Source organism: Plectropomus leopardus, chromosome 19 (assembly GCF_026936395.1).
Source record: "Plectropomus leopardus strain MGB_pleo_1.0 chromosome 19, ASM2693639v1, whole genome shotgun sequence".
Lineage (NCBI taxonomy): Eukaryota > Metazoa > Chordata > Actinopteri > Perciformes > Serranidae > Plectropomus > Plectropomus leopardus.
This window is the reverse complement of record NC_142194.1, coordinates 14239570-14254144: the sequence shown is the minus strand read 5'-3', so window position 1 is coordinate 14254144 and position 14575 is coordinate 14239570. Positions and strand designations below refer to the sequence as shown.

Genomic DNA, 14575 nt, shown 5'->3' with positions numbered 1-14575 from the left:
GGTACCCAGAAGATGACCATCCAGGGCGTTAGCGAACAGGACGTGACAGGAGACCAGGGTTAGTCCCAGCTGTGAGCCAGTTCCTCGTCGATCAGGTTCACGTCGGCACCAGAGTCAATAAGCTGCGGCCAGGGTGTGAGTCTTTTTACCCAACGAGCTGCTGCGTGTAACAGGGGCGGAGACTGGAAGCAGAGTTCTGTGATCGGCTCAGCAGGTATGCCCTCTCTACTGCTGAGCCCCCTTTTACTGGACAACGGAAGCGAAATGTCCAGCCTGTCCACAGTACAGGCAGAGTCTCCCCGGCCGTCTCTCACGCTCCTCAGCAGATAATCTGGTGCGACTAACCTGCATTGGCTCCGTCCCACTCAGACTCGAGTCCGCTTGGAGCGTTGCCGGGGGTGGTGATGCCCGCTGGTGACCTGGGAACCGGTGAGAACCTCCCTCCAGGCGCTGCTCCTTCCTCCTGCGCCTGAATCCGCCTGTCCAATCTTGTGGTCAATTGATGAGACCATCGAGGGAATGAGGAGCTCAAAGAGACCAGTTCGTCTTTGATGTATGGTGCTAGCCCGTTGAGGAAGGCATCGCACTGGGCGGCAGTTCCAGTTACTCTGCGGCACTGAGTCCTGAAATCGATGGCGAGTCGACCGTCCGACTTCCTTGGCGTTGACTCAGTAGACTCGGAGCGTCAGGACAAGGACACCGGGACCAAACACTTTCCGTAGTTCATCAGCGAAGGCTTGAAATGAAAGCATGAGCTGGCGTACCTCTCTCCCATTCCGCAGTTCCCCATAATCGTGCTCGGCCAGTGAGATGGTTGATAGCAAAGGCTACTTTGGCTCCCTCAGTGGCGAATGTGCGTGGCTGAAGAGCGAACAGGATGGAGCAGTTCGTCAAGCGGATTGCAGCCTCTGGATCTCCAGCGTAGGCGTTCAGGTGTCCCCACCCGGGGTTCGGGTGCGGAACAGGGAGGTGGCGCCGAGTTGGGAGCCGTCGCAGCAGGACTCGAACCAGGAACAGCGTGTTGAGTCAACGTGGTGGCCATCTGTTGAACCTGGTTAGCCAGCAGAGTCAGAGCTCGCTCCAACGCCGGCGGAATGGCGAGCCTCAGCAGCGTTGGAGGAAAGCTGAGCCTCGTGTTGCTGGAGCATTCCTTCAACACGGGCTAGGCGAGACTGCAGAGGGCTAGGGTCTGCTGGGTCCATTGTTGGCCAGATTGTACTGAAACTAGGTGTGTATGAACCCAGATGCAGTACGCTAACACTCAAAGTCAGTTGGTAATAACTTTTTATAACCAACACTTAATAAAGTTCAGCTCACAAATGTTCAGTCCGTTCTTCGGGTGAATTACCCCAACAATGTCTCTGGGAATCCAACGAGATGAAGACACGGAGCTGGAACCAACCGTGGCTGGAGAGCAGGAAACCCCGTAGCTCGGGAAGCCGACAACACGTGGGGCAGCGTTGTCGGGGATAACGCTGGGTCGTGGTCGGGGACAGGCAGAGGATCCGTAGCCGTGGAAACAGTCCGAGAATGCAACGGTACCGTCGAGGAGGAGGCTGAAGGATCGTCGTGGTCGGCGGGAGGTCTTTGCCAGTGGAGCCGTCAGGATTGCAGAACGCCGAAGCGAAGCACGTGGTCGGGGACAGAAGGCAGGTAGGTACACCGGGTAGCAGGCACGGAGGGTTGGTCGGGAACAGGCTGAGTCGGCAACAGGTAATCTGGCAAAGGAACGCTGGAAAGTCATGCATGGCAGAGGAACAATCTGGCAAAGAGTGAGTGAACTGGAGAGTCTTAAATACTGCACTGATTGGAGATGAGCTGCAGCTGAGGGGAGAGCAGGCTGCAGCAGTGGGCGTGGCTAGCAGGTGGAGCAGAGCAGAGTGAGGTGAGTGGAAAAGTACTGGCAGTGAAGGAGAGGAGGAGAATGCAGGAATCATGACAGACGTTATATCCAAAAAGTCAAAAGTCAGCTTCACTGTGACATCAAAATGTTCTGCAAAATCCCTTTTCTGGCTTTTCAATGTCATATGTCAGGGACAGATGGAGAGACATTTGATCAGATACTGAAGTGGTTATACTCATCTTGAAACTGTGCTGACAGCATAGATCTTTTGTTTTGCTGGGTCTTAGATGTGTAAAAAGCATCCTAGTTTTATATTATGTAGCTTTTTTGCAGCAACATTTGAAGCATTTCTTACTGTCTATGTCTTGACAAACACAGATGTAAACTGTAACTGCAACTTGACTGCTTGGCATACAACCAAAAGGGGGTATTTCTAGTTATTTCAGAGAGTAAGCATTGCTACAAACCAAACATTGTCAAACTCCCAAAGTTGATTTCAGAGTTATATTGCAGGAGGGGAATAGCAGTTTTGACCAGCTGATCTCCACCCTTAATTAAACAAACTCTGATCTTATGAGATGTTCAACTCATGCTTCTCCACAAAGCCAGCCTCCCCTCGGGCACAGTTTGCATGATATATGCAGCTTTTCTGCTAAAGAGGTTATGTTCCTTATTTCTGTGATCTTGCAGAAAATGTGACAGCCTTGGGGGAATTACAGAGAATATGACAGAATACAGACTGCGTTCAGATCAGTGGTGGGAGGAAACATAAGACATTGTTAAGAAATTGCTTTTTGTCATTCAACTGTTCGGGTTTCATAGAGTTCACTTTGAAAAAAAAAACTTTTTTTAAAAAATATATCTGGCAACTTCAGACTTTTGCAATATTAATATAAGCTGTGTCCTTGAGTGACTTATCCCCCATTGTTTTGCCTTTGTTCCACATTGACACAACAGTTAACCCTTTTACATAATCATCTTTAAAAGTCTAAACAAGTTCTACATCTTTCTTCTGCATCCACTAGGGAAGTCACTCTCCGTCATCTATCTCTCTCTGGAAAGATTACACAGATTTCATCTTCCAAGCAACTGACGTTTTAGGGCTGGTATGTCATCTAAGTGTGTACCAAGAAGAAACTTGCATATATCAGATCTTCTGCCTACCACTGTAGATATATCACAGCTGGAGACGTGTGGTCACAGGTTAAGGAAGAGATTTCAACTGATGGGAAGTTTCTGTTTAAACAAATGGTATGAGTCAGAGAGAAGGTTTGAATGTCTTAAAGCTGCTTTTTTGATTTTGGATGTCTGACACATTCAAGCTCTTCCCACATGAGTTCACACAATGCTGACTTTCATGCAGTATACCTGAAAAGGATTCCTTGTGTATGTGGCGACTTTCTCGTGCTCTTATCCCAGAAGTTACAAGGTTCACGTAAAAAAACTGAGCTAAAAGGGGCAGGAAGGGGAACAGAACAAAACTATGCAGTTGTAGCTCAGAGTATAGCAGTAAATCATGTGTCCAAGAAACGTTTCCGGATTAGATGCTCTAAATAAAAAAGAAATCAGGATGTGGGGGAGATTGGGAGAATTTACCTGTAGGCATACATCATAAGCACATGTTGTTAGTGTTTGAGTTATTACTTGCATTACTTAATTTAAATGATTCAATAATTCGGTGGGTTTTTTTTGTTTGTTTTGCATATGTTGGTAGAAGACGGCGCACAATTGCGCAGCGCAAATACCAAATACCGCTGAGCAGGACCAACAATCACCAACATTGAGTAAATACGCACGCCATGCGTAAATACATACAACCCACAACCACAGCATGACCAGCTGCGCTGGCACAATTACACATCAGCATGACCCAAACCACTGCGAAAAGGCACGTAAATATGTACCCAAAACCACCATAGCAACAGCTTTGTATACACTAACCCAACCAGCTGAGCGCGGGCAAACAAATGCACACAATACAGAGAAACAGCACTACAATCTACAGCAACAAACAGCAGACGCCAGATAAACATGAAAACAGTCTACTCACCTTCCCAGTCAGTGCTGCTTCGCTCCGTGTTGATGCTAATAAAGCTAAAGACGCCGTTTTCCCAAGGAATGGAAATATCCAAAACACACAGTCCTTACACTCGTGCTTGCATTTCTGTGTGAAATCCTTTCCGAGTTGAATTAAGTGAGCTTTGCGCTGATAAAGCACAAACGTTTCTCAAAACTGAAAATAAGCTAGCAGCTGCAACTTCTAAGCTAGCTACAGCAGGTACAGGTGTTCAGCGGCTGCAGCTCTTTCTCCTGATATGTCCTTGGTTTGGAAACATTTTCGTATATCAATTTTGAATTTTAAAACAGAATACTGCTACTGAAAGTTGTTTTCTAGTTTACACAGCTGCCCTAGTTTCTACCTGTTTCAATACGTACACGTGAACTGGGCGGGCATAGACGTCAAATGGGCGGGACCAGCCTGGTCTGGACCAATCAGGACAAAAGTTATCTCAGGACACTTTTCATATAGAGAAGGTCTGACCATAGCCTGTATATAAACATGTATGTCTTAATATATATATCATTATGTAAAGTTTATGGTCTATGTCATACTTTTAATACACAGAGACCCAATAATTAAACACACTCTCACTAAGAGTAAGCACATATTAGGCCCCGAGCATGAAAGTGCCATGGCCCAACATTCTTCAAAAGTGTAGTAAAAGTTCTTTGTTTTATATTCTGTGGAACTGTGCAGGATGTTTCTCAAACAAAAAACTAACTGTATCCATGGTGCAATTGGACGTGATGTGGTTTTCTCAAAATTTCTCCAGAAATTACATCAGCAATTGACAGATGGGTGGCTGTGTAACACCTAACATAGACATGAGCAAAATCTGTTGCTATCTGATAGATGATGAAACACAGTCAGGAAATATGCAGTGTAATTGTCTAGATCTGTGATTCTAAACCAGGGGTCCCCAAAACAACTGGGAATAGTTCATTTTTAGTATTTCATTCATTATAGAAGTTAGCTAAATGTCAGTAAAGGTCAAAATAGTGACTAATCTGATCATAGGTTTATCTCCTCAGTTGCTGATGATAGGACTGCAAACAGTTAATTTCCGTATGGATTAGTACGCCCTTTATTGTCTTGATTCATTGATTAATCATCTCATTAATGAAATGTCAGAAGATAGTTAAACACATCCTGTGTAATTTCCCAATGCCTACTGTGATGTCTTTAAATGTTATGTCCAAAATCAAAACTATTTGGTTTATTATCATATGTGACAAAGAAATGAATCAAAGTACAAACCACTAAACCAGGAAATGTCTGGCTTCTTTGCTTAAAAAAATATTAAAAAGATTATTCAATTATCAAAATAGTTCCTGATGAATATTCAGTTGATCTAATCGATTAATCAGCTACTTTTTGCAACTCTGGATAACAGCAATGAAATTCTGATCTTAATCATATCTAACAACAAAAATCTTATCAAATGGGGGTCCGTAACCTAATGTGTATCAATGCAGGGGTCCTTGACACAAACAAAAGCTAAGAACCAAAATTCTTCAAAATTCATAACTTCGCATCCTTGAGAAAAGCGAAACGAGAAAAGTGATGACAGATGTCTTTAAACTGTATTTTGGATCACGTAGCTCATTAACGAAATTCACTTGAGTATTAAAGTAATGGAGATATTCTAAATGAACTGAGTCAAGCAGCCAAGCAGCAGAGAGCCTGGTGGTTTCCAGCGGCAGGATGGGAAGGGGCCGACAGACAGTCTTAACCACACAGGAGATGAGACGAAAGACAGAAGTGAGGCCAGACTGCTGCTGATTGATTTCAGGAAAGCCACAGGGCCCACACACACATTAAAATACAAGCTTTCCATCTCTTTTCCACACTCACACACATATACACTCTTCCCTGAAGGCAGCCATGTAACTCTCAAGTGCAAAGGGTCATACGAGGATTGGTTACACGAGGAATTCCCTTCTTACTCCTGAAGTGACAGCTGGATTAGACACATGTTTAGCCCGAGGGAGGAAGCGCGTCTGTGTGCATTAGTGTGTGTATTGTTATTAACCTGGAAATTTTCCTCATCAGGGCATTGGATCAAGATACATAGATAATGATGTGTTTAATCCCTCACCCTCTTTTTCTCATCTTCCTCTTATCTCTCAGGGTTTGGCGGGTCGGGAGCCGTTCCCTTTACCTGGCGTCCCGGCTCCAGCCTGCATAGACACGTCAGAGAGTTACTACGAGGAAGCTCAACCATATGAGGAAACTTTCAATGGTAAGAACTCTCCTTCAGTGTTATTTTACTTCTTCTTCAAACATGTTTCACAGACTTTCCTGTGAAGAGGAATTCCTCATATTTGACTGTGAAAGTGTTCGCCCCACGTCATTTGAGGCTACTTCATCATGGAAATACTCATCATGGTCATGACTAATAAACCTTGAAATCTCCACTTGAAAAATTAGACGAGTGTCTTTTCCTGTTCATATATTTTTCAGCTGTATTTTCCAGCCCAAACCTGTGAGGTGGGTGCATTACCAGGCCAGTCATCTGCTCTGTTGCATATCTTGTTCTTTAGAAAACTTCTGAGCCTGAGCTGTTAACCATAATGGAAACAGGCTGAAACAATAGTGACGCTTGCTTGCGTACATATGCTCAACAGGGAAAAAAATGTTTTCTAAGAAAGCGGTTTCATGCACCCTACGCCATGCCAAAAACAAAAGCCTATCATGCGCTTAAACACCACGACCACATTCTAGAAAAAGCTGTGTTTTTCTGTAACAGTGCAGTAACACGGTATGTTGGGCTGTGGTAAACAAGCGGCTCTAATTGCTCAGATGTAACAGTGAGAATGCAACGTTCGGTGCAATGCTGGTGTCTCTTCAGAATTGATACATTGGTTAAATATCATTGTACCATTGCCACGTTGTCATGGATTGGCCACAGCAAGCATTTTCATAACTATTGCTGACCTGAGCAATAAATATCACATTTCATTATTGACAGGCTTTGATTATTTCGATAGGGCTGTCCCGTAAAACTTTTGGGCATCAAAGCATCAGTGAGAAATATCAAATGCAGCATCGATGAAAGGGATAATGAGAGATGAGAGATAATGAGATATAAGCCAGAAACATCAGTTTTCAGTCCATGATCTTAAAATAATATGACAGTCAGCATGCAGGTCACAGTAACATTAGCCATAATACCTAGAGAACAAAAAAGAAATGACAGCTTAACTGTTACTTACAGTTTTTAGGTGAGCTGGCTGTAGATTTCTGAGATACTAGTTTCCTTTGGGATGGCTGGCACTCACTTTTTGGAGGGGTCACCTTCACAAATTTTTGACACTACTCCAGACAGTACTTTTTTGACATCTTGCTATTGTATCTGTAAGCCTGTGGTCGAACCATAGACTGTATATTAAGAAGAGTAACATGACAGCTCCCCAAAAGTCGAATAAATTATTCCCAGAGATGTTTTTTGGCATTTTAAGTAATTCTTATCATGCTGATTACTGTATTAGATTAGAATCTGAGTCACAAAACTATTATTAAGTTTAAATGTCCTTTTCTGAGAATAAATGATAAAACTTGATGTTTGATTTCTTATATGGGCTATCTGGGTGTGATTATGTAGATAATGCATATACAGTCTACTGTATGTAAATATACTGAGCATTGGGGTAGTGATTTGGACATCAGTTACCATGGCAACAACTGAAACTTTGAGGCATTCAGGTCTGCCCTGTATTTACTTTAATGTAATTTGTAACAGTGGACTTTTAAATACATTTATCTCAATACATTTTCCATTTGGATTTATTCCAATCTTGCTGCTTTTTTCTTCTCCTTCTTCTTCCTGTTTCCTTTGACGTCGTGTAGATCTGGACTGTTTCGGCCTCTCAGGGCCCTGGATGCGAGTACAGAGCTCTGACAGTGTGATCTATGCTGTTATCAGCAGGGGTAGCTACCTCTCTATCACTGGATGCCTGTGTTTACATGTGGCATGTGCACGGGCCAATCAGCATGCCCTCGGTCCTCACTGTCCAGCATGACCTGTGTCTTGCATGCAGAGAAATGACGTCATGTCAAGACCTTTGACAAGAGTCATTAATCAGTCTCATCTTATCAATTTCCTCCATTTTGTCGTTTTCCTTTATTATCTTTTTCCCGTCACCATCTATAATCAATGCTTTAACAGCTCATTTGCAGCCTGGCTGTTGTGAGGAAATCCTCTTCCATTGATGAAGGTCATCAAGATCAAGGAGTCGCTGACATCATTTGGTCCCTCATGCTCATTTAACAGTGTAACTGTGTGTTGCTGCTACTCATGCCTTTCCACCCCCCTCACTCTGCGGCTGTCCCTCTTTGTTTTAGTTTCTTATCATTTCTGTGTTTTCTAGATGATGGGGAGGCAGTCAGCAGTTCGTACGAGTCCTACGATGAGGAGGAAGTGACCAGAGGGAAGTCGCCATCGGCGCAGCACCAGTGGCCGTCAGCAGAGGCGTCCATTGAGCTCATGAAGGACGCTAGGATCTGTGCCTTCCTGTGGAGGAAGAAGTGGCTTGGCCAGTGGGCCAAACAGCTGTGTGTCATCAAAGACCATCGCCTGCTGGTGGGTACAAGATTGCCTGGAAATCTGAATTAAAGCCCCAGTGAGGGTTTAGTGGACAACAATGAAGGTCATGAGCACAGAGCGGTTAATTAAGGGTTTGTTTATCACAACAGTTCAATGTAACTTAACATGGAAAAAGATTAAAGGAAGAAAAACCTCAAAATAAATTTAGAACTCCATGTTTCGCTGTCACATGCTTTCCCTGCCACATATTTTTAGAGTGGAAAACATGAATCCAATAAATCAACCTGCGGACAAATGAAGTAGGACAGTCTGTTATGGTTCTCTCCTCATTTGGGCTGAGAATGATGAGAAAATTTAGATAATGCCAGCAGCCAGTCTTTGTGCAGTTTAAGTGTGTGTGTCGGGGGGGGGCACTATAACTATATTTAGAGTATTTTTCCACTTTACCTTGCACTCAGAGAGCCCTTTCTGACTTTCTTTAAAGCCACCAGACTCTATTAACAAAAACAGTTATTCTGCAGTTGCTGGTCTATCGCTGCCTTGATCAGTTAGTCTCATAGATTGTATGAATCGACATCTGTATTTCGCCTATCCCCATCTTCGTTTTTTTGGAGTCAGTAGTGACAAGAGCCTGGAGCTGTGCAGGAATGAGGGGCTGATTTGGCTTACAAACTGTAGCAACGCCTCACAGACCGCCTGTTACTCAAGCAGCTCTGCCGTTAAATTGTATAATTTTGGGCCTTAATAAAATGTAAATGGGTGAGTTAGAAAAAAACAGCATTTTTTGTACCAGGCTGTACACACATTATTCCTGCTTTAAAGTTGGACGTTTTAAGACGGGGGTTGGACATCTGCTTGTCTTATTGTGTGATTATGGTAAATGTGATCTCATCCTTTAAAACACAACAGGTCACACAATAACATAAACAAAAACTGAGGCAGTTTAGACGAGCAACTCACGTGTTCTGCGATGTAAAATTATTATTTTTTTTTTAGTTTGGTGGTTTTGAAGAGAGCATAGATGGATATAACAGCCTCAGTTCCCTGTCAGAAACGGGCTGTCTGATGGCTAGGAAAACTGGTAAAAAAAAAAAAAAAAATACTCTGAATATACCAGTTGAACAGATATTGATTTATTTAGGTGGCTAAAATACATTTTAATGTTGCCTCATAGCAGTAAGAGGGCAGCGTCTGGGTTCCAGACCAACATGACACTAACTGTTAGTGACCTTGTAGGGGATGGAGAGGGATTTAACAAGGTACAATCATTTTGGTCATTTTGCTGACAAACCCTCCGTCAAAGTACCTACTGAGTCCGGTGTTACCTCTGCCTCTCTCAGTGCTATAAGAGCTCCAAGGAACAGACGCCTCTGCTGGATGTGAGCCTGCTGGGCTGCACTGTGGTCTACAAGGAGAAGCAGCTGAAGAGGAAAGAGCACAAACTGAAGGTCATTCCCGTTGGAGGGGAGGCCATCGTGCTGGGCCTACAGAGCAAGGAGCAGACAGAGCAGTGGCTGAGGGTAAGCCAGTGGAAAAATTAGCTAGTGTCATGTTTTTACTATTATATGCACAGACTCATTTTTAAAAGTTAATTCTGCAGTTTTGATAGTGATTTCATAAAAATAAAACTATGTCGACACTTATCAACCACTTGTACATTAGGTGATTCAGGAGATCAGTCCCAAGCCGGCTGAAAACTGTGACAACCAGCACTCTGTGTCCGACTCCCCGAGGCTCATCTGTACAAAGGTAAATTAACTTCAGACTTTAATGCTTTAAAGTAACTTGTCGTTCCATGATCAGACAACCTCTGGAGGAGGTCTAAGCAGCTTTTGATTGGCTTTACTTGAACTATAGGGCTCGGTAACAGTTTTTGTTTTTGTTATGAGTTGATGAACGTGCCTTTTAAATGCCTCAAAATGCTTAAACTTTCAGGGAGAACTGAATGAGAGACACTCAGTGGCTTCAGAGAGTGGAAGCAGCACTGACAGCCACGCTGAGACTCCCGAAAACAAAGATGGTGAGACTTTTTTATTTTTCCGCTTCTACGCAGGCTTGAGTCAGTCTAAAATAATGGGATTTGGCACATTATGCAGCTCTAAGTATCTGACAGTAAAACTGTTCTAGAAAATAATGTCAAGAATTATTCTCTTCCTATCCACAGTGAAGAAAAAATATGGGGCAGGTTTGAAGTTCAGCAACCTCATGAACATTGGAAAGAAGAAACCCTCCTCATTAGAGAGCCCAGAGAAATCCATGGACACCTCAGGTGAGATCTGCTGTGCATGTGGGGCCAGATTAAAAAGTCCCAAAGCATGAACTGTCACTCAGGCACAGTTCCTATACTCTTAACAGTTACTCTAGATTTGTACCAGTGAAAATGTCTAGTATTTCCACATATGTAGCCTTAAAAAAATAGACATTGTTACACCCCATTCTTGGGCAGCCCTACAGGGCAAACAACACTCCACCACTGCCCCAAATCAGCCACTGGAGATTTTTGTTGGATTCACTAAGAAAGACATACAAACAAGATGTTTTGATATAGTTTTGCTGTTGTTAAATGTGGACCCCTATGACTTCAATTCAGTTTTTGGATTCCTCATTTACACAAAAGAAAAAAACAACATTGAACTTATTACATGGTGAGTAACTGATATACAAATGGTCATTTGGGGGGTGAAATATTCCTTTTAACAAATGTAGATAACCGTTGGTGAGGTATAATGATCATGTAACTTACAGGTGCATCATGTTTAAGTTACCGCCTCTTTCCTTTGTCAGGCTACCTCAATGTGTTGGTGAACAGCCAATGGCGGACCTGCTGGTGTCTCATAAAGAATGGACAGCTATGGTTTTACCAGGACAAAGGCAAAAACAAAGTGAGCCAGCCAGCTGTGACACTGGGGGGCTGCAGCGTTCTGCCCGACCCCAGCCCCGAGCACCTGTACTCCTTTAGGATCGACATGGACGGCACACAGCTGGCAACCCTGGAGGTAAAAAACTGCTGCAGCACACTTCTGCTGCTTTGCAAACAAATGTTTTACATCTGAATAAACGGTTTGACACTGTTTAACACATAATAGTTTGACACTGTGACGTCTTTCACCAAAGTGAGGGCTTTGAGTTGTAGTGGGGTGCCAGACTGCGTTCCTAAAGATGATTGAAAATAGAAATATGGTGGGATGCAGCACTGTGTGTTTCCAGTTACATCACAGTGTCTCTGTAGGGGAGGACAGGTCACTGTTGCCCTGAGAAATAACCAGAAGTCAAGCAAGAGAAAAAAACAAATGTCAGTATCACTCCAAAAGAAAAATGGTGTACAGCTACCTATAGGAAACATGTCCTCATGTGGAAATCTCTTTCTGCTGACATCAAACTTAGCCTGAGTACTATATGTGTGCACACAAGGGTGGTCTGCATGTTTGTGTGCATATGTGTGTGTGAGTGAAGGGTGTGGGTGTACTGGGATTTAGGGGACTAATGCTACGCCCTTTTCATTAGGTTTTCAGTACCACCCTGCTACAGTGCATATTTGGTCGTAGGCCAGTGGAGTTTAATGTTTAGTCTTGAGGGCTCTGACACATTTACGGTTTGTTTTCTTTCTTGTTATGATTGTTTTTTTTTTCATAAATTGAAACTTTTCCCTGTCCAGTATTTACCAAAACAAACAAAACACCTAAAGAAATGTATCACCTTTTTTAATTCATGTGTCCGTCATGTGTTGCCTCACACAGTTCTATTAGATGAGCCGTTTGAACCTCACAAAATAATAATTGGTTGTGAACATTTCTCTTTGTGAAATTGTCTTATTATGGGTATAATTTTGCCTGGTTATTGAAAAGAGCTGTTTTATCTGTATCAGTCACACTAACTGCTATTTTCAAATGGCAAAAGACATCATTGTCTGTCACAAAACTGCAAATTGCTATCGCTTCTTGGATGAGTCGAACTGCTCAGCTGAGGATATTCGACATTTCACTTCTTAAAAGGTTTTGCATATTTAAATACTGCTGGGAAGCTATGCACCAGCAATAGCTGTGGTGGAAGCATTATGTTTTTGGGTTGTCCGTGCATACGTTCTTACATACATACGTCTTAGTAGAGAAAGGTCAAGGTCACTGTGACTGTGCGTCCCTCTAATTCTCAGGATTGCAATATCTCAAAAAGGCCATGCAGGAGTTTCCTCATATTTGGCACAAACGTCCACTTGGACTGAAGTATGAACAGAATTTCACACGTGTCTAATAAATTATCATCATAAAGTGATGACATTTTATATCTAAAAGGTCTAAGGTCAGCTGTGACATCATATTGTTCTGCAAAAACACAGATGGTATGCAGCATAAACCAAAGGCTTGTTTTGAACTCATGATGTTTCAAGTGCATGGTATGTACTGAATGCACTTTGATCAACGCTTTATCTTCCTCTCCTCTCTCAGGCTAAGACGTCTGCAGACATGGGCCACTGGCTGGGCCTGTTACTGTCACAGACAGGGAGCAAGATGGACCCAGAGGAGCTGACGTATGACTACGTAAACGCTGAGAGGATCTCCAGCATCGTCAATGCTGCCAAGACTTCCTTATAGTAAGACCCTTAATTTCTGTCCACTTTAAGGGACTCTGGTCCGACTGTTGCATGTATACTTCTGCACATTATTCACACTTTACCCCTCTGTGTATTCCTGTGTCTCTCTAGCTTGATGCAGAGGAGGTATTCAGAGCCAAACACCTACATAGACACCCCACCCTCCATCTCTCACAACTCTGATGAACTGTATGATGATGTGGCGTCTATAGCTGATCCAGAGGTACGTTATCTAAAACCAAAAAATTGAGACACTTAATCTTCTTCCAGTATCAATGCACTAATCCTCTGTATCACTTTAGCCCTGGAAACTCAGCTGTTAAATTTGGTAGTGCATGTTCATCCATAAACCATAAAATATTTGTGAACTTTTGCAGAAAAATTACACTGACTGATTATCAAAAAATGAGTACGGACAGACATGGATGTAACCGCAACTTGACTGGTTAGCAAAGGCATTCAACCGTGAGGTCGTTGTTCTAGTGACTATTATTTTTCTTTTTTGAATAAGGACCCTGCAGCCACTCTGCTTGCTTTTGTTTTCTTATTATCCTATTATCCTCAATTTCACTTTCACTGTTACAAGGACTCACTCAATCTGGCCACTTTCCATCACATAACTTCCGACTCCTGTGTAATACAGGATGCTGAGGAAAGCGGCCTGCCAGACAGCGAGGACAACAATCCTCAGGAACATAATGAAACGTCCGTGCAGGACACCAAGGACTCAGTGGAAACAGAGCAGGACACAGACAACAGGATTTACCTGGACCTGGTCCCTGTTCGCTCCTTCCTCCATACGTCCTGTGGGGGTAAATCTCCTCCTGCCAAAGAAACCTCTAGACATTCCCCAGTTCCAATAGAGGAGCAGAAGGAGTCCTCATCTCAAATAAAAGAGGTTGGTAATACAGAAATATCTGCTGTATTTTAGGCAAATAGCTGTTCACCGCTGCATGGAATTTATGTTTTGTGCTTTAATATCCAGGTTGTTTCAACTAACCGCCCTGAGCCAGAGTCAACACCTGTGATAAATGGAACAAGTTCCACATCTGTGACCAGCAAACCAGAACAAGAGCAGCCCCCGACTCCATCACAGCCACAAACTCAACCAGTCAAGACGTCAACCCAAAGCCAAGAGACCCCCAAGAGGAGCAATGTAGGAATCCCACAGGCCTTCACCTCCTCCGGGGGACAGATCCACAAAGGCCAGACGCTTTCTGCTGGATTCCCTCACAGTCCTCACCCTCAGCGGCCCAAGGCGCATACCATAGGTGAGGACTTATTTGTAAATTATTAACATTAAGTGGAAAATGTTTATAGATTATTGAGATGAACCGCTTCCCTTCCTTGGTAATGTCACAATACCACAGCGCCCTCTAGTGAAACGCTGCAGCTCCTACAGCAAAAGGCACAGATTCAAAGTGGATTGCAGCTCTATATTACAATTCATATAAGCTTTTTGAGAACAGCGGGCAAACCTTTATATATAAAGCACAATTCATACCTGGTGGAAGCAAAATGTGCAGCACAGCATGT

At 43.2% G+C, this 14575-nt stretch overlaps 1 protein-coding gene and 1 long non-coding RNA gene across 3 annotated transcripts in view; one reads left to right on the top strand and one right to left on the bottom strand.

Annotated features, from left to right (window-relative positions):
• LOC148186326 (uncharacterized) overlaps positions 1-6029 on the bottom strand; it is a 40318-nt gene extending 34289 nt beyond the window's left edge. The window contains exon 1 of the long non-coding RNA XR_015775075.1: positions 3894-6029. This is a non-coding gene — a long non-coding RNA (uncharacterized LOC148186326). The remainder of the gene's footprint in view (positions 1-3893) is intronic.
• The window catches only part of afap1l2 (actin filament associated protein 1 like 2), a 52836-nt gene that overhangs the window by 35526 nt on the left and 2735 nt on the right, over positions 1-14575 (top strand). The window contains exons 5-16 of one of the 2 annotated variants that reach the window (XM_042507638.2): positions 6036-6147; positions 7755-7835; positions 8276-8487; positions 9792-9971; positions 10114-10200; positions 10387-10471; positions 10616-10720; positions 11236-11447; positions 12894-13039; positions 13151-13262; positions 13683-13937; positions 14025-14310. In XM_042507638.2, the coding sequence (XP_042363572.2) occupies positions 6036-6147; positions 7755-7835; positions 8276-8487; positions 9792-9971; positions 10114-10200; positions 10387-10471; positions 10616-10720; positions 11236-11447; positions 12894-13039; positions 13151-13262; positions 13683-13937; positions 14025-14310 (1873 nt within the window). The remainder of the gene's footprint in view (positions 1-6035; positions 6148-7754; positions 7836-8275; positions 8488-9791; positions 9972-10113; positions 10201-10386; positions 10472-10615; positions 10721-11235; positions 11448-12893; positions 13040-13150; positions 13263-13682; positions 13938-14024; positions 14311-14575) is intronic. The other variant, XM_042507639.2, reaches the window with a different exon arrangement.